The following is a 27,329-nucleotide window of genomic DNA, read 5'->3' as shown; positions in this document are numbered from 1 at the left end:
ATTCTTGACATGCTTTAATCATATTATTGGAGAGTATCTAGCTAGCTAGTTCATGCTCTTTCACCATTTATTTATTATAGTACATTTTTTTTTCCTTTCACCATTTATTTATTATAGTACATTTTTTTTCCTTTCGATAATCAATTAGAGGCTTTTCTGTTAAGTAACGTAACTATCCGCTACCACAGGGACCTCTGATAGTACGAGGATGACATTCAAAGAGAAAGAAAGAAAGAAAAAAACCTCTTGATGAAAGATTGCATAGAAAGTGCAAGTGTTGCTATAAGGGTACCCTACAAGTTGCAACCCACCGACATGACCTTGGATTTTGTTTCCAGTGCTTTTTATAGCAACGGCTGAGGTTTGCTTTTGAGTCAAATCAAAGTCGTTTTCAGTTTTCTTTTCTTTTGTATACTTGTCTTTTATCAAAATGAATCGAAATATATATCCAATTCCCGGTTTTCGATCCTCTCTATTCTATGCCTCCCCAAAAATAGCTCCATGTGAAAAGTCTATCATGCATGGGTTTCTTTCATTGTGGTCCTCAGCTAATAAGCTATAAAAAAACACGGAAGTTTTGTACACATTGATGTTGTGTATTCATCGAAATTACCTTTTAAGGCAATAAAGGTCGATCAGTGTTTGAACAGACTCCATTTGATGTGAAATGGTTCTGCTTCTCATTAACTCAGTATTGCGAATAACTGTGGACCAAGTCCATTTGGCAATTTCAGGTAGGTACAAATGTATGATGCCACATGCCTTCCTTATAAATTTTTGTACGACTGCCATACAATTTCAATATATTTATCATTTAACTGCACACAGAATGATTAATGCCGTCGGAGGCAGCTGGGAAATCAAGCTTTTGTGGATTAGGCTTAACTGGGAACATGATTTGAAACAACATTCATAAGTCTTGATGGAGTAACTGCTTATTTATTAAAAGGGTTATCTCTGTTACTTCTACTGTTGGTTCATTGTAAAGGGTCAGCAAATGTGCTTCAAAATCTGTGCTTAGTTAAAAGTGCCAACCCGTAAAGTGGGCATGGCCTTGGAGAAAGCTTGCCCGGGGACCCCCCCTATGTTTTATAGACCTCGCCATTGTCGTGCTTCTGCTGGTAGCTGTCATTGTCGTTGTTCTTGTTGTTAATGCAGCAAACGGTACAAAAACAATTGATACTGGACAGTAACAGATATAATTAATGCAACAGTTTTGAACACAAATCTCAATCATACACTGGTTTCGGATGAGGAGGCCTCTATACACAAGAATCTTGTACAGAAACTATATACTTTTAGAACTTCACCTGCTTGTGTCCATGTAATTCAATCATGCTCTGAATTGGCCTGCTTCGGTTCCAACTGTAAGCAGAGCATTCAAACACAACCTACTAAAAGCTGAGTAATTCATTAGGAGTCTTGCTGCTGTGCCTCTCCTTCATTAGGATATCTAGTACTGCAGGCTAGTAGTGTCTCTGACTGCAACCTCTTCTGTCATCTGCATAACCGAACACTTGAGACATCATTTTCTTTTAATGAGTTTAGAATCCGACCTGAAAAGTTTTTCATCATATTACTGCCTTGTCCCTGAGGTAATGTGGATATCCCTGGCCTCTCCTTAGACCTAGAGGCTACAACCCTACCTTCATTGCTACAAACCGTACTACTTTAAATTGTTTAAAACTTCAGAGCTTGCTCTTCCCAGTTCAGAATTATAAAAGGTGTAGATCAGAGCTCATGTAGCTTACCGAAATGTTTAAATATTGGCCTATAGAGGGGAAACAGGTTTTACAGCCTCAAAAACTGACACTTCAGACAGCACAGTACAAGGCAATAATACACACAGAAACCCTCAGGTGAGGGTCCCAAATATTTAGGACTGTAATTTATAGAAGCACATAAACGAAATTCTTTAAGATGTCCAAAACCCACTGACCATTTAGAGATTCTTCACATTCTGCTGCAATAGTCAAACTGCAAACAGCCTTATAACCTGGTCAATCTTGGCACGACAAACAGGGCAACCCCACTTCTTAGCTCTGATCTCGTTCAAACAAGACATGCATCCAGCCATGTGGCCACAGGGAATGCATGCCCCCTCAACTTTAGCATCCAAACATATCACGCATGATGATGCGCCTCCATCCTCTTTCCTTTCACCTGCTATAGTAGGTACATCCTCGATAGTTTGCAATGAGATGTCAACAGGAGTGGAATCAATTGATGGGTAGTAAATAATACCATCTTCTATAATCTCATCAGCAATTGGTGGAGCTGATGCGATCGAACTTGGGGTGTGATTTGTTTGGGTTGCAGTAATGTTGTTGTGGTTCCGGGTTTGCTGACTTGAATTGCCTTCAAGGCCAGTTTCATGCACTGCCATCTCAGAAGTAGTTATTTTTGGAACAGGTGATATCGGTACATCCAAACCACCATGACCGCTAGTGTCCACAGCGTTATTCCAACTAGTGGATGAACTTGCTTCAGAGCTTGGGTGGGCATCAAGAAGGGGTGGTCCTTCCTGCAGAGCAGATTCAATTGAGGCACTGATAGCCATTGCCAGTTCTAAATCTTCAGCAGCTAGTGGTGCAGTGGCTGGAACAACTGGGGTCTGATTATTATGCAAAAATGTAGGATGCGCTGCCTGAAATGTTCCAAAAATTTATTCATTAGAAAGGAAAAACAAATATCCTAAGCATTCAAGAATGCTCATGTACATCTACCAAGTATCCTAACAATGATCAAGGAAAATATCACATATCTTGGCAGAATATTCTGAGTAATATTTATCCACGTCAAAATTATAAAAGCAGTCAAACTCTGCCCTTTATATTAAATCAGAAATTAACAATCAGTGATTAGAGGGAACAAAAACAATGTAGTACTTCAAAAGGCTCATTAGTGAGGACGTAATATATATCTCAGCAAACATGACCATATTTCTATTCTTAGCTTGGGTAGGAAATATAATCCTTGCACACATGCGCACGTGCACACACGCACACATGCATACATGTGTGTGTGTATATATAAATGTCAGACATTACAGCATCTTAGCCAAATTATGTCTTCCAGGAGGTAAACAAGGCCAGCCATGCTGAACTTTGAGCTGTTTGACAACGAAATGTTGTCTTAATTATTTATATCCTGCATGTACCAGAGAACCAGTAATTGAAGCAATGTGATAATTTCAACTCTTAACAGTAATTTTTATAAATATGAAATTTCCAGAGCAAATTATGTTGGGGAATTGCTAAGGCTTCATAGACATGAGGACTCATGAAAGGCCAAGTAAAAATAAGCTACTTCTGAGATAATATTGAATTCAAAGAATTGCTAAAGGCAGATGATAGGGCATTAATGTCTTTTTATCTCAATGAAAGGTGTCACTTTTAAATGAATTTTAGATTAGTGTCATTTGATATCTTACGCAAGGGAAATTAAAAAATACTGAGGACAAATTTGGTTGTCTTCTCCATAGATTCAACCTGCAACTCCAAACCTCTCTTTCTGTCTGTGTGTGTGTATCTTATATTTACAGCAAAATTTTCACAATTAAAGGCACAATTGCGGCTGTACTTTCATTGACATGGCACAGTATGCAGTTTTCTTTAAGGTGTCACCATCAACTATTCCACTACCACTGTGTGTGATATTTACTGGCCAACAACTGAATCATTATTTAAGTATAATATGGTCAAACAGTTGTTGAACCCAATAGTGATGCCAACTTATGTACAGTTAGGCCAAGTCTTTCATAATGGGTAATTTCAGTCATGTCTTATGTCTTTTGGTCTAAAATTATTAACTGCATGCTATGATTGGATGCAGAAACATCACACAAAATAATACATGGGGACTGATCTCACCATGGAATATTTCAATCACTTATCATAACCTCCCTGCCCTTACCCCTCCTTATGGTTATAATGTTTTAATTTACATATAAACAATTATCCAATGCAACTTCTACTGGAGGAAAAGGATCAATCTGAGGGACAAAGGCAAAGGTGCCTCCACATTTACACTTAACAAAACAAAATACTAGAAAGAAATTATGATTCGATGATGACAAGTCATAAATACTTTCTCCAAACAAAATTCTCTCATGCTCTTCAATAATTATCATGTTTGAGTTCTGCTTTTGCTCTGCACATCAGATGGAAGAATAACATCTATAAGAGAAGTGTGCATGGTACCTGTGGAATTCCCTTGCATGCATCACAAAACCACCGAAGTTGTTGCTTGTCAGTTTCACTCGCAGGTGCAAGCTTAAAGCGTGTTTCTGAAATGGAATCATGCTAATTCAACATAGGAACTGAAACAGCTAATTCTCAAGAATAACAGCAAAATTTTTTTTTTTTTTAAAAAAAACAACAACAAAAAACAAAACAATTAAGAAAAAAATTTCAATTTTTTACCCCGGCTATCAGGCAAGACTACTACTGATCCGAGGCTGGAGAATGGCGTGGGAATAATATTAATCCCGACTTCTACTACACTTGTTTTAGAGGACATAATCTCTTTTGTTGGCGTGCTTCTTAATTCTCTTACTCGTTAATATTTTTTCAATGCAATTATTTCTTCAATTTCATGATTTCAGTATAGGTTTGAACAGCATAATAATCATTATACTTACGCCTATGTGTTCGAGAGTTACACCTCGCCTCTCGGGAGGCGCAAACACTTCGCCTCCGCCTCCTGCCTCTTGAGACTATGCATGGACATAGAATTCAATTAAGATATAGACACTAGGGTATGTATGTGAAGTCAAATGAGATCCCTAAAGGAAATTATCAGCAATGAGAAATTACTGGTGGAGATATTTTGTATTATCACTGAAGGATCAGACTGGTGTAGCTTTGGTTCTTCCAAATTGGCTTTCCATAATGCAATAACTGTGCGTGGTTGTGCATCCTGCTCATTCATCAATTGCACGATATAAGAAAATTAACAAAACAAGAGATCCATTAGTTAACAACAAAAGTAACAAAATAATGTGAGGCAAAATATTAGATCTATCTGTGCAACAGGTACTAAACTATATTAGTTTTTTTTTTTTTTTTACTTGGACAGCTGTGTTTTTAGCTCCAACATCCTCCCTCGATCCTTGAAATTTTGATCGTTTCTTTCTCTCCAAAGGCACCACAAAAGGCAAGTGGACACCATCTTCCGCACGACAACACTCTGAGAGCTACCACTTGTCTACCAGCAAGCAAAAAAATCGACCAGCCTGCTAGACATAACCCATGACAGCCCAAAGCAACAGAAGAAAGCATTCCATAAGGCACAAACAACTCACAATAGAGAAGAAGGTCTACAGGTTCTCCATTCCTTTTGCACATACAACACCTATCAACTACAATGACATGCCACTTCCTAAGAGTTGTCTATGATAAGGATCTTTCCTAGGGCCGTCGACCAAGCGAAAAAAGCCACTCACAAAGAAATCTTGGTATGTCAGATACTCTTCCAAGAAAGAGGAATGCCATCATTACATGCAAGGACCTTGTAAAAGTAGCTAACATCGAACATTCCTTTGTTTGAAGGGACCTACTAAAGCTTGTCTTCCCCTTCCCGTCTCACTCTATAGAAATACAACAAAAGCATAAATTCGAGAACCACTAGAAATCCAAAAGAACTGCAATAGAAGCATCCTTAACATAAGCAATGCTATACAAATCTGGGAAAGCTTCCTTAAAGGTCATCTCCCCACACCAGACATCATCCGAGAATCTAATCTTGGAGCCATCTTCCATAGCCCCACCCCATACGGCCCAAGGGGGTCAATAGAACACCTCCCACCCCAAGAATTGTGAAATTTAAAATAGTACAGGTTCAATTCAAAAATTTTACAGGTATCATCTATTAGCAACATCTAAAGTTGGTATATTTTCATATACCAAGATTGCTTCAATGTACATGCAATAAAAAGGGGAATTGGTATTTCACAAACTTCTGATAACATAATGCTTCAAGTGGCAATTGACACAAACCCATACTAAAACATCGCTCAATATAGAAGTGGCAAAACTAAGGTGGAACTGTGGGCCAGATTTGGATGCATGTGACACCTTGGAGGGGGTAACTACAGCTTGAGTGCAAACATGGTGTGGAGATACCTTCCACTTAGGAGAAAAATACCCATAAAATGGGGAATCTTTGCAATTTAGCAATGTGATTGCCTTGATAGAAGACTCTAAATGAATCAAGTTGTACATGAACAATTCGAGCTCCGCTAGTGTTAGCTCAATTTCAGCTCAATTCATTTAATAGACAAGTCAAGCTTGAACAATGATTATGGGCTAGAATATTAAACAATCCAAACACGGATAAACTCGGCTTGTTTCTGTTTAAACTTGTGAACAATGGTATAAAGTTGACTCGGCTTGTTAAGCTCATTTATATGTATACACATCCACACACACACACATATATATCCACAAATTGTATATGCTATTTATGTTTATATATAGCATATATTCATTGACATAACACAAACACGCCCACCCATACACATATTAACATACAGAGTAATGCTGCTTTTAAAAATATGCTTTTAACATAACATTATTCTAATTTTATTTCCTATTTTTTCTTTTAAGAAAGGCTTATTACAAAGAACAAAAAAAAAAAAAAAATACAAACGTGGAGATATCTATGATATTTTTGCAAGTGCTTTATTATATTTTTTAAAGCTTTTAAAAAAATCAATACTTGTTTATTTTCTGTCTATTAATTTGAGGACATAATAATCCTCAAGAAGTTCCATGTGAGAGAATAAGGCTTGTTCAAAGTGGTGTATAAGATATAAAGTCAATAGTTGCTTATTTCACTAAAAGAAAATATTCACTATTGCTATTGCAATTTGAACTTGGAACTCCATGGCCACATAGTACAATTCTTACCAATAGACTATAGCCACTTTATAGTTTATCTTTTTCCAATACCCTGTCAAAATCTATGGTCAAACATACTAGAGCTAGTTGTGACAAACTGGCTCCAACTACTCGGCTGTGCATTGATTGCCCTTTATTATAAGTAAAACAAATTTACTAAAAAGCACAATGGGCCCAACCCGTACACATGACATATACAAGACAAAAACACCCAACGAAATCAAGACCAAGGAAAGAGAGCACAAAAATCTACAAAGCTAGAGCCATCAAGAAAAACGTTAACAGACCCATAGAAGGATTTAAGGAAACAAAGTTGAATATATGAGCTCGTCTTCTCGTAATCATCAAAACTTCGAGCATTCTTTTCTCGCCAAATGCAACATAAAAGAAAAGAAGGGATTATATTCCAAATAACATTCAGTTCCTTCCAACCAAACCTTCTTTTCCAACATGCCAGGAGCTCCACCACCCGATTAGGCATAACCTACTCTACAACAAACATCTTAAAAACCAAAATCCACAAGCCTCTCACAATGTCACAGTGAATGAGGTGACCAGGAGTTCTACTATTTTTTAACATACAACACCAATCTATCACTATGATGTGATTCTTGTAGAAATTATCCATAGTAAGAATTTTTTCTAACGAAACTGTCGGTGTGAAGAAGGCCACCCTCAAAGGATTCTTAGATCTCCAAATGCTCTTCTAAGGAAAAGAGTTGTCAACATTGGGGAGGAAGGCTTTATAAAATGTTTTGATCTCAAAAGATCATCTTTTGGAGGGAATCCAACAAAACTTATCTTCCACTCCCCGATTCCTCCTAACAGAATATAGAACATTGAAAAAAGAAGAAACAGACTCCACCTTTAAATCATGAACCAATCAGATAAAATTCATATCCCAATGCATCTCTTTGTTGTGAGCAAACATATGGTTGGCCACCAAAGCATCCTTATCCCTTGCAATGCAAAATAACTTTGGAAATGAGTCCTTTAGAGGATGATCCCCACACTAAACGTCATGCCAAAACCTGATTTGAGAGCTAACACCCACCTCAATAGAAACGAAAGTTGAGAAGGCATCCCAACCCCTCATAATATATTTTCATAGACTCATCCCATAAGGTCCTGTGACAGCTTTAGAGGACTAATGCACTTAGATAATAAAAATATGATTCTGAAAGTGACTATTATGTGCTAAAAGTTTTGAAGCATTAAGTAGACTTGATCCAGTGAGTGAGAATTATCTACAAGGATTCCCACAAAAGAGCCTAAACCAAGCAATACTCTTGCTTGAAGTGGCCGAGTACAAAAATACATAAACTCCAATCATACGAAGCATATTCTTTGGCAAAATGATTAATAATTTTGTTATACCTGCAAACTAGGGTATATGGCAAGCTCCAACTTGAAAGGCTTCTTAGGATTGCGTGAACCACAGGGAAGAACAACAGCCCAACTGCAAGAAATGCAATAATGACAGGCATAAATACCTAACACTTTGTGAGAACAAATCCCTATACAAAATACAAAAGGAAGGGGTAAATTGAAAATGGCATCACTGCAAGCCCACCCATTTGACTCTATACTAAGACAATTTGCTGCAAAAGGAAAAAAGCAGGGAGGACATAAGAAAATCTTGTACATCAAAATAAGAACAAGATATCCAATGAAACTCACACTTTTCTCGAGACTAATTGAGGTGCCAATACTTCAAGAAAACCTGGTCCGTAAAACTCCCGCAGCCAACCAGAGAATAAGCAAATATGATCCTACAAAGCAATAGACAAGTATACACTTAAAGACTAGATAAAGAAAAGGAAAAATCTTGCCAACACTGGAATTTGTATAACATCAAAATGTACCTCAATAGCACGAACAACATTGCTGTGCCCCTTTGCCCTAGCAACCTCAAGAGGAGTTTGACAATCATCATTCATTACCAATGCATTTGCTGAAAGTTTTGGCAGCAATCACCTATTAGTGTGCCAGAAATGGGAGGAAACACAATACTTTTTGTTCTAACATAGGATTTAAATATGATTGCTAAGAAATATCTTTACTGATATCATGACAGTAGATCACACCTCCATGCGTAATTAATAACTTCACAGTATTTTCAAGGCCTCTTTTAGCTGCGTGATGTAGAGGAGTCCCAGAATGACGACCTAAAGCACATCAAAAAAAGATGGATGAAGTGAAACCAAAGATGAATCAGGTGCATACACAAATCCTAATTAGGAAAAGCAAGCACAGGCTCTTAAGCACTAAAGAGATTTTCTACACACAAATTTAGCATTAAAAAAAGGGAATTTTTGAGATAAATCCCTGAATCAATGCACACAAATAGATGACACCTCAATTTATTTATTATTATTATTATTTTTAAATTTTGTTTTTCCAATTTTAACAGCTTAAGTTTATCAAAAAGGTGCAATAAATCCTTCCGTTGGTTTTCTATCCGAAATTGTGCCGACATCAGCATTTTTGCAACATCACATTAAAATAATAATTTAGCTATAAAAATCAGATCTTTCAAAAAAAAAAAAAAAAAAAAATTAAAAAAGGAAGAAAATAAAGGGGTGGCCAACGGTGGGGCTGCCAACCCCTATGGGGCCAGCCTGCCACCCCTGCTCTCGAGCCACCCTTAGGGGGTTAGGGGTGCCACCCCATGGGGTTTGGGGGTGGCAGGCCATCCCTAGCCCTAGGGGTGACAGCCCTACTACTGGCCATTCCTTCATTTTTTTTTAAAATTGTTTTTGTTTTTAAATATGTTATTTTTAATATAATTATTAAATTATTAAAAAAAATATTATTTAATGTGATGTGGCAAAATTGCTGACGTGACACTAACTGCTGGCACAATTTCATACGGAAAACCAACATAAGGATCTAGTTCACATTTTCGAAGAACTTATGCAGTTAAAACTTAAAAAAAAAAAAAAAAAAAAAAAAAAAAAAAAAAAAAAAAAAATTGAGGTGTGAGCTGTTTTGGAGCGTTGACTCATGGATTAATCTAAAAAATTCCATTAAAAAAAAGAAGGAAACTTATTCAACCAAATAATCTAGCATGGTAACAGCAACGACAACAATAATAGTGATAATAAAGGAACAGAAGAGGAAGCATTCATGGTTCATTATTTCTTAATGCTTGGTTTCTACACAAACTTGCCACAGATCTTTCAGACGATCATAACCCAAAATACACTTCTCCATAGCTTCTTTAAGCGTTATCCTCTCCATTTAACAAGTCCAGTAAAACATAACTAAAACCTAAAAAGAAAAAGTGACCAAATTGTGTAATTTATATGAAGAAACATACATATATATATCCAACAAATTTTAATTTTTTTTTAAGAGGATAAAAGTACCAGGCCGATACGCATTGACATTTGCTCCGAGTTCTATCAAAGTTTTTGCAACATTATAAAGCGCCGGATTCATACACGCCACAATCAAAGGGGTCTTTCCATCTCTGTCAATCCACTGCACCACAAATCACCACAATCCCCACCAATCAGTATCACAATTTACACATTTTTCCCAAAATTACCATCAATAACCACGAAACCTATAATTGAAAGCACTAGAAATCATCGATTTCCTTTTTGTTTGTGGAATTACCTCGAGGCCTGCACCTTCTCTGCAAAGGGCTTTGATGCCCTCCGCGCTGCCATAACTGACCTGATGGTAGAGCAGCTCGTCCTTGGATTGCCCCAGCCCCATGTTGAACCCACAAGAGCGTTTGGTTTCACAGGTTTTGAAGGAAAATTAACAATATTTTCTGGGAAAGTTAGGAACTTTTTCCCGGAAAATACACGGATCCAAACGTAAAGGGGAAAGTCCAAACACCCTTACGTAGATAATAAAAGAGAGAGCTTTAGAATCACAAAAATGAAAATCTAAGGCTCAAAATAGAGAGAGAATAAATAACAGTAGTACCTAATAATTAGAATAATATGGGTTTGGTTTCTTAGCAAAGAAGAATTCACCAAGTCAATCAAGAGATCGAGCAACTTCCAAGTTTTTTCTTTTATTTTATTTTGACAAATTGTGATTATTATTTTTTGGCAATTGAATAATAGTTTCGATTTAGGATAGACACCGTTGGGTGTTGGGCGGTGGGTGTTGGGCGTTGGCATAAACGGCGGTCCCACGTCAGAGATCCGGTGGAACAGAGACCATGGTAGTTAACTGTGACCTCCGGCCTCAAGTGGGCCATGGCCATTGGCGACACGTGTTTTGGTTAAGTGTTAGCCTTTCAGTCCTTATATACGACGTCGTCTTCACTTCAAATGGAAAGGATCCTCCTATTCTTGTGAGTTAGAATTCAGGGTGTAATGATTTAGAACACATAAAAAGTCCTCTTTTGTTGTGAGAATTTAGGATTTTACGCTATATTTGGTACTAATGTTCTGAGCATCTTGGTGAAATTTCTCCTTGTTGTCTTGGCTTAGCTTTTTCACTTCCAACACTATGGGAGATTTTCAACACAAAGATTGATTTGATTATCATACTTATCTATCAAAATTCTCTTATAAATAACAATATTTTGTATTGTAACATCATCACTCGAAAAGAGCAAAATGTAGCTTTTAAGACTTTATCCCGTGAATGTCGGTCAATTTTACTGTCCGCTTTTTTATTTATTCCGCCTTTTTCCATTTGATTATGGATTGGATTTCTTCAATATACACACTACAGGAGATAGAACATCACAAATAGAAAACCTAGAAAGTACTCTGTACAACCACGGTGGTAATCACTAGATGCCAAAAATAGTGCAGAGGAAGAGAAATAAAAGAAGAAAATGAATAAAAGAATTACATGTAAGTTGTTCTGCATCTAATTACACGACCTTCACGGTCTTTGTTTCTCCACTGTGGATATGGAGTTTGTTCTTCTGTACCATTCTTCTGAAATAAAGTCCTCCCTAATTTGTTTTGAACAAAGGATATGTTTTACACCTAATGGAGACTTAATGCCGCCAATCTAAAAGCAGTTGGCCTTAATGCCGCCAATCTAAAAGCAGTTGGCCACATAAATGGACTTTCTACAAAGTATTGGCAGGAGACTAAGTTAGAAACTAAGTTTGGGAAGATGCTGATGCCTCATTATTTTCCTCGGCAGCAGGTGCTGGAGTGCTGGTTGATCCTTCATCTGCAGGTGCTGGAGTGGTAGATGATGATCCCTCATTTGTTGGTGCTGAAGTGCTAGATGAAACCATTGGAGCAGGATTAGCTGTTGCTGGACTGTATCTCCTAAGCACTCTGTCTTTGTTTTTACTCCACCATTCTTCTGCTTGGTGCCCATCAAACCTTCTTTTACTGCACAAAAAAAATTGGGATGCAAAGCACTAAAGTGAGATAAGAAAAAAAAAAAAAAAAAGCATGAAAACGATTGAATTCGTTATGATTATTACATTATCATCAATAATCTACTGATTTCTTTAAAAATGATGGAAACATATGCAAAGACAAATGCAAGTAACACTTAACTGAAAGGAGCTATGTTGGTCACTTATCAAAGTGCAAAAAAAAAAAAAAATTATGCATAAACAAGTGTGTAATACATGCCAACCATGTCTGCATGACAAAAGCAAATGTTGAAAAATAATGCTACATTTACTCCAATTTCTTTACACAATTTTTTTACACTTACAAATGGCTTTTAAAACCACCATTGAATATGAGATGAATCTTGATTGGATTTTGATATAATGATGGTTTTAAAAGTCACTGAAAGGTGTGAAAAAATTGTGTAAAAAAATAAGAGTAAGTATAACATTCTTCAATGTTGAATATAACTTATATTTCATGGATGGTTAGCTTACACAGAGAGAAACAGAGCAATGGTTTGCCATGCAAATAATGAAAGAATCGAGAACCGTACATGTTGGTCACATGTCAAATGCCAGTATTTTTATGCTTAACAAGAACCTAATGCATGCCAACCATATCTGCATGACAGGAGAAAAAAATACTGAATATAATTTATAGTTTTGGGTGGGTAACTTACACGCGGTAGAGACACACACATACTACAATGGTTGCCATGCAAATACTGGAAGATATGAGAACCATATATATAAACCCAAAAACATAGGCATGCAGAGAAACATACTCACACAGACATTGTATTAAAAAGTGAAGTATTGAATTTTTGTATTAGATCAACTATTTACTCAAGTACCTGAATCTCACTCGCTTGAACATTTTCGTACCATTTGGAAGTAAAAGGACAGTAACATAAACACCAGGTTCAAATTGTTCAATAACTTCTTTTTCTCCATTCCTCATTGTTGAAGATCCGGGCAATCTTGAGGCATTTTCTGAGCTTTGTTGAGATACAGCAGCTCTTGTATTAGAACTTGGTGATCTAATACTCTCCTGAAGAATATTTCCCCCATCCTGAGACAAGTTGGCAACTCTTGCAACATCTATGCGGGCTATCCTTTTGTCTAGCATTTTAGAAGACTCATTGATTGATGGAGTTTTATGAAGTGAATATTGTTGATCAGACTCTAAGCTTGTAGGCAAGGAAGAAGAAATATTAGATGTAGCAGTTGTGTTTAGAAAATCTTCAACTTGAGAATGGATGGCTTTAAAGGTTTCACTGTCAGAAACCTCTGGGGGCAGCTTCTCTATCATGTCCTTTAACTGAAATCAAGAAATGCAGCACAAACAGTATAATTAGCATGCCTACCTACTAAGTAAGAGCTTGTTTGGTAATGTTTTTGAGAAGTGTTTCAGGTTTTGGACTTTTTGATAAAGTAAAAATTAAGAAGTGTTTTCGGTGAAGCCACATTTGAAGAAGTGGTCTGTGGGGTCTACAGAAGAAAATTCGTTTAGTAAAATGAAATCTGTTTTTGAAAAGTAAAAAGCTGAGAAGTATTTTTAAAACATAAAAGAAACAAAACCAAAGAGAAAAAGAAAAAAGAAAAAGATATGTTGGAGCTTGGGCTGCCACCCTTTCACCTGAGGGGGAAGGTGGGCCTCCCCCTCCTTTCCTCTGCAAGTGGCAATTTAGGGGTGGAGACCTCACCCCACGCTTCCGTTAGAGGTGTAGAGGGTGGGTCTCCACTCCCAGCCCTTTATGGGGTGAAAGAACCACCCTTACACCTGCACAAGAGGCACAAAGGAAGTGAGTCCCCCACTTTTGTGGGGGTGGACACCAGAGATGGAAGACACACCTCCAGTGAAGGGGTGGCCTCCACTCATGGTCAATCGTTAATTTTATCGTTAATTTTTGTATAAGTAACGAGGTCAGCCTTTACATCTGAAAGAGTATATACTTCCAAAACATTTCTATATGAAGGTGTGAGAAGTTTTTTGAAAAGTATTTTGTGGTTTGTTTTGAAAAATGTGTTAATGGCAAGAGGCAATGAAAACCCATTTGTATAAGTGTTGTTTGAAAAGTGTTTTTCAAAACTTTGGCAAACACCCCCTAAATCACTGTTGGGGAAGAAAACACAATGCTCATTTCATGTCATATTTGTCCTGTTACAAACAATGATTCATGCCACTCAGCTTTTGCAATATAAAAAAGCTTATCTAAACTTACTGTTTACAAAGAAAATCAACTAAAAAATATTTTAGCCAAAACTAGCAATTCAAACTCTATCAAATACTTTGGCCAACCAAAAAAAAAAAAAAAAACTCTATCAAATACATGTATTCTATACATATAAGCAAATGAGAGAGGAGCTTGTGCCAGGTTTATTTGCATGATGAGCCTGTTTCTTTAGAGTTTCTTGTTATTTAGGTTATAAGAAGTTATCTGAACTTTTCCTATCTTTCCTTTTATTTCTCCTTTTCCCTATATTTTTGTTTTTCTTTCTCAGGGTAGCCTTCTATATATATACCCTATCTGGTCATGTTGCACCCCCTTTTGGTGCCCTTAACAAGTCATTACTTATCGAAAAAAAAAAAAAAAAAAGAAGAAAGATAGATCTCATTTGGTTTAAATATCAAATGGTTTTTCTTTTTCAGCTCATTTTTTCTGCCAACAAGTAATCAAGTTTAATTAGACGACTACTTCTAGGCATTTAACTTGACATAATAAAATATCTTTAAACCACTGTGAAAAATACTGAATTGATGTAAAAATAACCTTAACAAGATTAGTTTAATTGTTAATTTTCAAATTATTAGTTAGGTTTTGATGAGCAATTGAACTTTTTAATTATTTAGTTTTCCTACTTGAAATACATCGTTTATCAGCAAAATCATTGGTTATGGGTATTTTATTTCTCCTCTTTGTTATAGGATTAATATTACTTATACAGTAACTTGTAGGCATTAATTCTAAATTGGTTTGAATATCCTAAACTGGTTAATAAACTCCGAGTAAACTGGTTTTAATACTCATGGGTATCAGAGCACATTTAACATTTTTAGCGTTTCTTTTAACACTCCATAGTGGAACACAAAATCATGTTTTTTAGGAGCTGAGATTATTTGGTTTTCAGCAGTTGAGAGTTACAGAAGCCATTGCAAGCTGCATCAACCAGCTATGTTAACTATGAATGTTAAAAAAAAAAAAAAAAAAGCATTCTCGGATGTATCCCAAAGCCATGGGTATATGTTTCACAAATTTTACAATAATTTGCAATTTCAAATCATATGTCTAATAATTTTTGTGCTACCACCTGGACGCCTGGAACACCCTTAATATATGAAAGACCCATCAATTTCAATGACAAAGATGGGTATTCAGTAAAGTAAAATACCTGTTTTGCGACAGACTTGACAAGTTCTCTGGTTACTCTACACTTGGAAGATTCCTCTTCAGCAAATGAAACAGCTTGTCGAGCATTTTCATATGACTTCTTAAGCTCCACATCTTGAGCATCGCACTTCTGCTTCAAACTTCTAGCCTGAAGGAGAGGAGAAAAGAATGAAATAGTTATTGTTTAGCGACAACTTCATGGTTTACAATCCTATACTAACAAGAAAAGAAGAATGTGGTGTTTAGAAAAGGAATATAATTAGTACTTGGTTTTGCAACTTTGACACTTCATGACTCAGGAGTTCATTTGTCTTCCTGAGACTTTCAATAAGACTCCTCGAATATGCCGGACTGACAGAGCGTGGAGGGCTTGGTTTCCTCGAGTATGGTGAAGCAGGTCTTGAGTTAGAAGGCTGAGGTGATAATGGCATAACCGGTTTCAAAGCATTTTGAAAAGCACTAAACGAACTTGGAAATGAAATATCTCTCAGTTGTAAATGCGACGGTACTTGGGAAGCCCTGACTATAGAAGAAGAATCCGAACTTGTCCCTGGCTTGCCTGACTTGATCTCAAGGTATCTGACTGGTTCTGTAGTGGGAGATAGTAAAATTCTGGAAGACCTTACCTCTGCCCTATCTAATCTTTCCCTGCTATCTATTGAGCGGCGAGGGGCTGAAACTTTTCTATTTACATTAGTAGAATTACCGGCCTCAGCAGCTTTAAGTTTTGCATAGCAAGAATCACATACCCGATGAGGTTTGCCAGGAGTTGGAGCCAATGCTGCTTTCAATGCTTTTCTGGAACTACAAGCATGGCAATGCACCAGTCCACAATTATAACAGTTATGCCTCTTTCTAGTAAAACCAAATGCTTGCCGACAACCAGAGCAAACTGATTGGTCTGCTCCAGATACCCATTTATGGATGCATATACTTGCAGTAAAATTTGAGCCACAATATATATTTTTTACATGCCTATCTCTTAATGCTTCAACTAGTGTTGGAAATTTACGGTCTTCTGGATCTCCATGTCCCAATCTTCCATTGGCACCTCTTCCCCAAGTGTATACTTCACTTCTAGATGTCAGGACAGCAACATGATATGCCCCACAAGATATATCTTCCACAAATTCACCTACTAGTTTATCTTGTACCAAGCAAGGTACCCTTCCATCAGAGCTTGGATTGCCTAGCTGACCATATGCAGTGCCGCCCATGGTAAATACATGACCTGATGTAGTGAGGGCAACAGTCATGGTGTGTCCACAAGCAAGCTGGTGGAAGTTATAGTCAATAAGTGAGGAGACACAGGTGGGAAGAAGATAAGTATCCTTGCTTCCATGGCCCAAACGATATTTGTCACCATCGCCCCAGGTGAACAACTTCCTAGATGAAACGTTTACACCAGAGTGGCCCATAACCTCTACAATGGCTGCAGTATGCCATACTCCGCATGCCACTTTAATAGTCTTCAGTCCATTCAACGATTGTACCTCCTTGGGATATGGGAGACTCTCACGATCTCCATGCCCCAAAACACCATATGTTCCATCACCAAATGTAAACATTTTCCCATTGGAAGTTGCCAAAGCTGAATGCCATGTGCCACATGCGACAGATAAAACCTGGAGTCCTTCTAAAGGACCAGTAACCCTTTTAGGTATCCAATGACTAACATCAGTGCCATGACCAAGAAGTCCAGTATTATGGGTACCATCACCCCAAGTAAATAAATCACCAGATGTAGATACAGCACATGTATGATACTCTCCACATGCAACAAAATCTACATTAGTAACTGCTAGGAACTCAACAAGACGAGGGCGACTGAAGTCTCTGTCAATCCCATGACCAAGTCTTCCTCCAGATTCCTCTCCCCAGGTAAAAACCTCACCTTGCCTTGTTACAAGAGCAATATGTCGCACACCACAAGCGATCTGGTGAACATCAAGAACAACATTTGACTCCAAGGGCTTGGGAGTCAGCACATCAGTTTTTGTAGGAATTGGGCTCACAGAGCCATCAGGTGAAATCCCATCGCACCAAACCTCTCCCCATACATAAACATCACCCAACGATTCTATGTCATCCGGTCCAGATCCTCCACTAGAACAGCTAGGGGTGCTCGAAACACTAATACGGACACCATCACCAGTACTTGTTCTTAGTTGCATTTTTGCATGTTCTGACCCCACATCTGAGCTTGCTGAATTCAATGGAGATTCACGAGAATTCGAATCAAGAGACGGCCTGCTTCGAGCAATACCTGAAGTGAACTCTATTGTTGCACCAGAAGGACGGCCATTCTGAATAAAGTCGCTGCTATTATGTAGCTAAATAGAAACAGATAACTATATTAGATGTCCTGAAAATATATCACCACAAACAGATGTTCAAAATGGCTGAGCCAATAATGTGCTGTACACACCTCACATTCATATCAAGATGCTCCCTCAAAATGCATGCAATGTGCAAACAACATCTTCAAACAAAATTTAATGGAACAATTTTAAATTAAGTTTCATTTTTATTTCATAGGGAAAATTAAATATTTAAATCAATTGATAAGTAATACTTTTATGTTAGCAAAAGAGTTTGTTAGTTCATTTGTTGGACGTTAATGGCATGAACCTGGAGGAAGGTCAATGAAATTATCCGTTTCACTTACGGAATCCCAGATCTATGTAATATAGGAGATGGTGTATAATTGAAATACCTCACAAAAGCAGTTTCTTGTCTACCACAAAATTGAATGAACAACAAAACACAGTAATACTTGAAGATTATCAACCAGATTGCTTATTAACAGTTGATCCTAATGATAAATATGTCAAATTTTTAAGAATAGTAAAAGAGTTGGAACACAACTTTCAAGTGGATTTAAGCAATACTCTATAATGTTTTCAAATATCTTCTAAAACTTTTTAAAAGTCAGGCTATTTTCAAAGCATAGACTGTGGGTGATTTTGCTCTTCTTGGTAGACTAGTATCAAGATAGACACCAATCTCAAGTGCAAGCCCAGCATATTTCCTTATTATATTGGTCTTCGAAAGTAGAAACATGATGTCCATGACATAAGCATAGAAGAAGACCACCACCTCCTTCCATTGCACCCCCCCAAAACTACCCCCAAACAAAGAAAAATCCTGTAATGTATATCAAACAAAAAAGGAAGTACTTATCCATATATGGATTTGTGTTGAATGAGAACTCACATCAAAAATATCACTTCTAGTACGTCTACTATGTTGTCCAGGAGATATTAATGCCTTAAGGCCTGCTAACCATACCTCTGCCTCAGCTTTGTCCTTGCAGATCTATAAATATGAAAAGTCAAGGGCATCACTAGAATTAAACTTTTCATCAATCGGGCATAGAATGAGTCAAAATGAACAAGTGATCTTTACTAACCAGATCAAGTGATCTTTCACTGTTATTATATAGAAGTGAAAAAGACAAATATTCCTTTTCAGGACGTAAATATCGCCTAAAAACAGCCTGTAAAAGAATTGCAAAATACAATTTAGTTCTTGCCAACTTTGTGAAACAAAATTAGTCATGACCAATTTTTAAGGAGATGGTTCAATGAATTGTGATAAAATATTATCAATTAAATTTCAAATAGAAGTCTTTAACTCACAGTTCTTTGTCCAGGGATAATCCGTGAGACGGAAGATAACTTCAGATTCCTTTCTTCTCCATGTGAGTACCAGATCAATGTTGTTTCATCCTGTTAGTACAACTAAATTTGATGTCATTCATTCACTTGAGATATGCCATGACTATCGGTAGTGGAGAAGATGAAGCCGATGCACATAGAACATACTATCTGAAAGTAGCCTATACTTGCATGGGACATCATGTCTAGAATGAATATTTTTTAAAACATGACAATAATATGCAAACTCAGAAAATAACTGACCTTAGAAATTCTGAATGGACAAAACTTAGGTTTCCCTTTCCGGCTATACTTAATTAGTTGAGTACCTTTTTTCAAAGCAACGAGTGCCTTCAAAAGAGGTAAAAAAAATTAAAAAATTAAAATATAAAAATTGCAAAAAGGAATCAGTCATCCCAAGCTTTATCAAAATGTAACTACACGAAATAACTAATGGTAACAGTTCTAGATTAGCGAAACAGAATGCAGGAATAACATTGTAGCATCAAATACACTCAGAGTAAGAGTTCTGAAGGGATACTTTTGCGAAGTAACTAAGGTGGTTCATTTTCATATGGAAGTTCTCCCATCTTTCTTTTTTGCCCTTTTTTAAGTGTCAGTTTTTTATTTGCGCTTTGAATCTCTTGTTCCATGGTCACAGCTAAACCCCATTATATCAATTGTAAATCTGGGCTTTATATATCATGGTCAATGTTATATTACTATTAGAAGTATTAATTCCTATATACATTTCTTTTGGAGTATATATACAGCCCTTACATCTAGGTTTCTATGCTTTCTTCAACCAACATGATTCATTTCAGACAATAATGACTTTAGAGAAATGCCATACTATACATATTAATGAATTATGCAAAATGATGTGGTGACACACTCTGCATCCCAAATGCACGGACTAAGGTGTGCATTAAAAAAAGAGTCTCCACTCTTCAAGTATGAAAATATTTTGTGCGAGTCATTTGTAAGAAAAGCATTTCCCATAACCTTATCATTGCTCATAGAATTTACTTTACAGCCAGAATTTCAATCAACCAACATTTCTTTTTATTGCCCAATGGAAGAATATTTCCAATAATTTCCATATAATGGTTGGCACACTAATATCACCATGTAACCATTCAATTTTCAGAACTTACCTTTCGCATTGTCTTTTTTTGTTTTTTTAAGGCATGTGCGTAGCATCAAGAAATTTGATCCTGAGTATGTCTTGGTATTCATTTCAAACATGTTTGATTGCATACATCTTACAAGCTTACGACAAACTGTCAAAATTTTCACATATGTGCATCGTTTAAATGCCACTAAAATCCAGTACACAAAAGGACATTTAAAACCAGAATCCTAGAAACAAAAACGCCTCCTAATAGACTATAGTGCTAAGTTGTGGTCAACTCACAAATATTTCACAAAACCCCCATGTAGATGATACACTAGATTGTGGAGAAAATACCCACTCCTCAATTTTCTCGAACCAAACAGAAAATTTAAGGGAAAAAGAAAAAATTAAGGGTGGCAGAGAAAAGTAAAGGGAAACTGACTTGCTCAACGTCACGCTCATGTTTCCCATAGCTATCAGGATCTGCCATTCCATCTGAAAAAACCTTAAGAGCTCAACCGACAACTGCATCAGGCGGTAATGCGGCCGCGATTTCCGTGCCCCAGTCTTCATAGATGCATATGCTTTCTTCTTCTACCTCGGCCTCTCATCAAAATACCCACGGCCCTCAAGCCAAGATCGCCAAACAAAGAAGAAAAAGAATGACCCAATGCAAATTCAAATCTCAAAGATCACCGACTGCTTCAAACTGGGTATCGTTTTGATCCACAAAAAAAGGACAACCGGGATGACAAATTTCACAGACCATGAGCCATGTATCATTTGTCGGGGACTTGGTGCACGGTTTTCTCAGTGTTTGAGCGAATTGGGTCGTGCAAAAGGATCAAGAACACAATGCAGATCAATCACAGAGAGAGAGAGAGAGAGAGAGAGAGAGGAGGCGAAATGGGCGGGAAGTAAGCGGTCACATTGATGGGGAAGTTTTGCAGCTCCAAAGAGATTGGGTGGAGATATTGGCGCGCTTCGTTACGTGCTTCTAGTCAAAGATGATAGATTTTGCCACGTCCTTCGGTGATAGAATTAAGAAAAAAACAACAAATATATATATATATATATATATATATATATATAGTTGAGATCCGCGAACAAACTCGAAATCGGTTTGTATAAGTTTAATTTGTGCTCAACTCAATTATTAAATGAGATGTTCATGAATACAAATCTTAACTCAAATATTAAACTAAGCAAATTCATATAAGCTCAGTTCGACTCATATATATTTATTAATATATACATATAATAATGTATATATTAAGTAACAATAATTAATTGGTTATATTTACATTGAATGGTTAAAGTGGATGATTTGATGAAACGAATCATTAGAATCCTTATTCTAATGATTACTTTTTAAATAATAATAATAATAATTTGAATCTTATGCCACATGATGAAAACAAGGTTTAATGTGATTTTTAATATTAATCATGGATGGTTTTTAAAAATCATATATAATTGCTCCATTTTGTGTATTTACATTGAAAAAGCGGTGTCCTCAAGAGGTAGTTCAATCGGCCGGGACCACGCCTAATAAAGCGGAGGTCACTAGTTCGAATCCCCCCTCCCTCTTTTGTGCAGACATGTCAAAAAAAAAAAAACATTGAGAAAGAGGAAGAGTGTCAAAAAAAAAAAAACATTGAGAAAGAGGAAGAGTGTCTGGGCATGTATAATTGCTCATGTGATTTTTAATATTAAATGCGAATGATTTTTATTTATTTTTTCTAATGTGAAAAAAAATAAATACATTTATTCCAGAATAAAAATAAAACCATTTTGTGACTAATAGTGAGAATAAATACATTTATTCAATGCTTAACAAATCCCATGCACCAAGCAAGTCAAAATGTTATACATACTAAATTTATTCTAAAAAAAAAGTATTTGAACAAAAAGCCATTAGAGAAACCAAAGTGCATCCCAGCCTTCTTATGGTAACTAGTTATCGCACATTGCTAAGATAAAGCCAACCCTCAACATTTATTATCTATAAAAAGGATAGATATCCTTCCTTTGTGAAACAAGTGCCGCAGTGTGCCCTTGCTATATAGTGTTAGCCGCAAGCTAATACTTGGCTGGGTGCAAGCCCATGCGCAAGGTGGCTTTTGAGCCGTTTTAGTTAATTTAAAGTTAAAATTTTATAAAAAAATATGTTAATTCAAGCTTAGTGTCGTGTTGAGCCGAGCCAGTTTGGCTTGTTCGAGCTCGAGTAAAACTTAAACAAGCCAAGCTCAAACAAGCAAGACTCGCCTAAGCTTGATTTGTTTATACCCTTAAATTCAAATTTAGTAATATGTTGATATGCCTATAACAACATGGTGAATTTATTTCGGCATGTGATTGACGTTGGAGAAAACGATTGCGCAATGTGTACACGTGTTGCAATACTATTAGATATATTAGATATGATTGTTCAGGCATTTTAGTTATTTGAAGAAAATCAAATAAAAGTTTTAGAATCATGTCAAGTCCAAAAATACAGAAATGGAAGCTTTTGATTAGGTGAAGAGAAGTCCTATCATATTTTAATACATAAAAACAAAATTATCAACACAGTGGAAAAAGTGAAAATACAATCTCCCAAAATGACTGGGAATAAAGCCTTTTTTAGGTAATGCTAAGATGCTTTTTGCACAATCAAAATCCCCATGTAAAAGATGGGATATTCTTTCATGACATTTCTTTTACTAATAAGATGCAGCAGGCACATATATTATTACACCGGAAAAAAATGACAAAATGATATAATACACCTCTATGCTGTGGCTCTCAAAGGATGGCAGGATCTTTGTATCTCTTGAAAATATATTCAATATCTGCCATTACTTCTGGTGGCAAAGGCCGCTCAGTTGTCAGAAAAGCATCAATGTCTTCCTTTAGTTGTTCGACAGAGGTTGCACCAATGATTGAACTCGTCATAAATGGGCGGTCTCGTGCAAAACCAAGTGCCAGCTGAACTGGAGTTAGGCCATGCTTCTTGGCCAACTCAAGATATTCTATTGTTGCTTCCTGAAATTCAGTTGTAACATCAAGAACACCAGCATTCAGTTGGCTGTGAAATTAGGTTTCTTAATGGATCTAGAGCTCAAAGCTAAATAACAAGGAAAGCAAAAGCAACAACTTTCAAAAACTCCAAAGTCCTGATTCAGCCATTTGCTTTTAACCCCTTTTCAATTGAAAACAGAGAAAAAAAAAAAAAAAAAAAAAAAAAACTTAACCGCAAGGTTATGTGACATATTGAAGTACTTTCACAATAACAAGTACATTTCATTTTCCTGTGCACACTATTTGGTGTGAATTGAATATCAGTGTTATTACCATGCTGTTTCTACATGATATCTATATGTACCATATGTAACAAAAGAGTGACTAACGTACCTTGGCAATTGACTTGTTATATCTTTCCATGTAGCCAGGGAAGAGGTTCAGTCTTCCTTTTTTTGCAGCCTCGGAATTGATATCTATATATTTTCCTGAAAGTGATCCGCCGCCCAATGGAGAATAAGCCAGTAAACCAATATTGCAATTGTTCGGGTGGCAAACTTCAACAAGATCAACTGCAGAGAATCAAGTGGACAGACGAACTTCTCAGTTAAGAGGCTAACATAACCAAATCTGGAGTGAAATGATTTATATTGCATGATTGATCATGTTATCCTAAAATTTCCACAATACAAGATATTGTTTCATTCCTTACCTTAGCTGTTAAGAGGAGTAACCTGTTATCTTCTTAGAGTTTGGTTACCTTTCAATCAATAGTTTGAGCTCATGTTTTGTCCCTTGATTGTTGTGACCGCAGATATTAATGCAAGATTATTGAAGAGTACCCTAGGTAATGTAGATAATGCAATTTGGAGTAAAATATGGTACATAAATAATATCAACTAGTAATAAAAAATTACTTAACAAAGTCAGCTGATGGACAAATGTTGAGGGCATAACTATCCATCCTTACCAGTAAATCTCAGCTTTAAAGTCCAATTAGTGGAGCAGAAATGGGTATAACCGGGATCAAAATCCAATCAGTAGCCAGCCCGGCTTACCACCTTGGATTGTCATCCATACAAATATAAATCTTTGTCGGCAAATTAAAATTCAATCCCCCCCCCCCCCACTATGTCCGTGGTAAAATCAGCATGAGATATCAATAACTAGAGTAAAAAATAGCCAAATTGTCAGCTTCTCCCTAAATATATTCCAATGAGAGTGAACTACTAAAACATAACATCAAACTGTAACTAAACGATGCTGACAGGCCTATCTATGTTTCATCTCTAATGTCACATATCAGGAAGCCTCAGTGTTAGGAAATATTACAATTTCACAGCCTAAATCAAGCAAGCAAGCTCCTAGCTCCTTCATGAGAAAACAAGGAGAGGCTCCAGTGCTTCAACCAGCATCAGCTACCACGTTGAATAAATTCTTGGCAATAGCAACCACTTTGACAGAATTGTTTGCTCCAATACATATGGGAGCCAACATGGTAAGATAAGCTATCTTTTATTCACGATTTGCATACACCAACCAAAAAATTTTGATTTCCTCTAATAACTAATATGAAGATAGTGCACAAAATGAACTAACCTTCAAAACGACATCTAACTAGGAGACTGTAGCTGTTTTGAATACTGACAATCTTCGGTAGTCCTTCAACTTTTGCTACATGCACAAACTCCATCACTCCATATGAAGTCTCATTGGAAACACCAATGTAGCGTACCTAAATAGGTTCGAAAGAACCAGCAGCAAGAGAATTATTCAAGAATAATGGTAATACTCCAGTTATTTGAAAAACAATCCAATAGTACCAGCTTTTAAATTTCATTACTTCTTTCAGTTACAAGTGCATATCCAAATTCCAAAACAGCTATTACATTGTCTTTGTGTGCAATTGTCAGAAGAAGCAAACTCAAGACACTATAATAACATGCTATTTATCCAATGTCACTACACAATAGATTTGGAGTTTTAATAATATAGCCCCCTAACTGTTTAGAAGGATACAACATAAACGGGTATGAAAAGCCTGAACAGAAGGTTAACTTCAATTTGTTACCTTTCCTTCATCAATAAGTTCTTTACAAGCCTTCAGTTGCTCCACAAATGGCACACTTGGCCTCCATTTTGAAGGATCATATGAAAACTCACCAAACAATGCCACATAACGATCAGGCCTGGATTGTAACAGAATGCTGTGTCCTCAGAAACCACAACTTAAAACAACTTTTATTCAATTTTCCTTCTGAAAAGCAAACAGCAGGTATAATAGGACTGATCCCTCAAATAATTGGATAATAAAGGATGCACTAATATAAACAAAGAGCACCCAGTGGAGAGATGATTAGGATCTAAGCATAAATAAACTTTTCTAGTCATCTACCATAATATAAGCAAAGAGCATCAAGCTGATAGATGATTGCGAAAATTCACATGAATAGATGGTGTTTGATACATCATACACCAAACTGGTGAAACCAAAACAAACAGAAAAGCACTGCAATTGCAAAAATCTTGCAGTCATATATTAAAGCATGTAGAGTTCACATACATCAGCTGAAAATGACAAATCACAACAAGAATATAGCGTGCACACTTCTATGTTCCAAGGAAAACTAAACATACCAATGAATTTGCAACAAATCAATGTAATCAGTGCCAAGGCGCTTAAGGCTTTTCTCCACGCTTTCTCTAATATTTTCAGCATCGACCCGCAAAACCTTCGCATTGTCTCGTAGATAACTTGACCGTTCTGAATAACCGCATACTTTTGTGGCCAAAATAACCTATCCATTACAGGTAATACCCAAAAGATAAAAATTGCTACAGATTCTTAGTTCTTGCTTTCATGATTAACATTGCAATGTCAACTTCACAAAAAAATCATTTTTATGCATAATATAACACGAATCCCAGCTTTCGTCATCAAGATAAGAATTCGACCATAAAGCTTAATTTCAAAGAAAATTAGATATGGTGGAATAAAAAAAGAATTATATAGAACCCAAAAAAGAATATGAGGCAATCATGCGTGAAAAACAAATACCTTTTCACGAGGTTGAGACTTGAGCCAGCTACCAATGTAGAGATCAGTTTTTCCTTGTGTCTCCTTCCTCATTGGAATTGGGTACTGCAAAACAACAAAATTGGAATGTCACCAAACAAAAAGCGTATGATCGTGTATGTGTTAGTGATTAAGTTGTGAGAAAGAACTTACAGCCTCGGCAGTGTCAAGAGCATTAATGCCACGCTCAACCGCATAACTTAGCATTTCATGAGCTTCTTTCTCTGTGTTTTGCTCCCCGAATGTCATCTGAAACATTAAATACATTTGTAACATGAAAAATAGCCCAACATATCTTGGGTTAAGAAAAACAATACCAGTAATTAGACCAGCACTAATTGAAATAAAATTTACAAAAGCAGAAGTTACATTTCTAAAAACCAATTGAGAATTGGGAATAAACAAGTACGGAGTATTACCTTACCGGCCCATAACATAAAACAAAAAAAGAAAAAAAAGGAAGGATTCTTACAGTTCCAAAAGTGATTTCGCTAATAGAGAGGTCAGAGTTTCCGAGCTTCTTGAACTGCAACGCGCTCTTCTCACCGAGTTTGGCGCAAATGCGGGTCTTCCTGGCGGGCGTTCTAGTTCCGACATGGTGGCGCGTTGGAGAGAGGGTGCGAATGGAGTAGAGGAAAGCAGGGACTGCAGAGAAGGAGGTGGAGGGTGTGGTCGAGGAGGCCATAACCACCGGTTAAAAAATGGCCTTATCGCGACGCAGCCGTTTGAATTCAATCCCTGCGAGCGTGAGACAGTCTGTCTGTGCGCCTGTGTGGGTGTGACCGTGTGAGCTTCGCTTCGTACTTGGAATGTGACCCTCCGCGTGTTTACGAAATGGGAAA

General features: G+C 36.7%; 3 protein-coding genes across 6 annotated transcripts; all 3 read right to left on the bottom strand.

Moving 5' to 3' along the window:
• Positions 1-1,176: 1,176 nt before the first annotated feature.
• On the bottom strand, positions 1,177-10,962 carry LOC132177308 (putative E3 ubiquitin-protein ligase XBAT35). 4 transcript variants are annotated; one of them, XM_059589573.1, is made up of 11 exons: positions 10,845-10,962; positions 10,527-10,755; positions 10,274-10,388; positions 8,990-9,070; positions 8,768-8,856; positions 8,583-8,674; positions 8,280-8,361; positions 4,818-4,920; positions 4,643-4,717; positions 4,203-4,288; positions 1,177-2,647 (listed from the first exon to the last, which is right to left on the bottom strand). In XM_059589573.1, exons 2-11 carry the CDS (start codon positions 10,626-10,628, stop codon positions 1,973-1,975), a joined length of 1,500 nt encoding a protein of 499 aa, XP_059445556.1. In that variant the 5' UTR covers positions 10,629-10,755; positions 10,845-10,962; the 3' UTR covers positions 1,177-1,972. The 4 variants fall into 4 exon arrangements, with proteins under 4 accessions (XP_059445556.1, XP_059445557.1, XP_059445555.1 ...); XM_059589574.1 differs by lacking the exon at positions 10,845-10,962 and having other exon boundaries at positions 1,177-1,501; positions 1,940-2,647; positions 10,527-10,838; XM_059589572.1 differs by lacking the exon at positions 10,845-10,962 and having other exon boundaries at positions 10,527-10,838.
• A 662-nt stretch (positions 10,963-11,624) lies between these two features.
• Positions 11,625-20,922, bottom strand: LOC132177703 (PH, RCC1 and FYVE domains-containing protein 1). Its single transcript, XM_059590133.1, has 9 exons — positions 20,851-20,922; positions 19,556-19,642; positions 19,274-19,363; positions 19,045-19,131; positions 18,849-18,950; positions 15,899-17,965; positions 15,634-15,780; positions 13,095-13,561; positions 11,625-12,229 (listed from the first exon to the last, which is right to left on the bottom strand). The coding sequence occupies exons 1-9, from the start codon at positions 20,896-20,898 to the stop codon at positions 11,989-11,991; spliced, it is 3,336 nt and encodes a 1,111-aa protein (XP_059446116.1). The 5' UTR covers positions 20,899-20,922; the 3' UTR covers positions 11,625-11,988.
• Positions 20,923-22,928: 2,006 nt separating this feature from the next.
• LOC132179658 (uncharacterized) lies at positions 22,929-27,275 on the bottom strand. Its single transcript, XM_059592413.1, has 8 exons — positions 26,960-27,275; positions 26,641-26,736; positions 26,470-26,553; positions 26,049-26,209; positions 25,483-25,600; positions 25,011-25,146; positions 23,805-23,983; positions 22,929-23,435 (listed from the first exon to the last, which is right to left on the bottom strand). The coding sequence occupies exons 1-8, from the start codon at positions 27,170-27,172 to the stop codon at positions 23,196-23,198; spliced, it is 1,227 nt and encodes a 408-aa protein (XP_059448396.1). The 5' UTR covers positions 27,173-27,275; the 3' UTR covers positions 22,929-23,195.
• Between the last annotated feature and the right edge of the window lie 54 nt (positions 27,276-27,329).

The sequence above is a fragment of the Corylus avellana genome, chromosome ca4 (assembly GCF_901000735.1).
Source record: "Corylus avellana chromosome ca4, CavTom2PMs-1.0".
In the NCBI taxonomy this organism is placed as follows: domain Eukaryota; kingdom Viridiplantae; phylum Streptophyta; class Magnoliopsida; order Fagales; family Betulaceae; genus Corylus; species Corylus avellana.
Note: the sequence above shows the minus strand (reverse complement) of the source record. Positions and strands in the feature narration are given on the sequence as shown.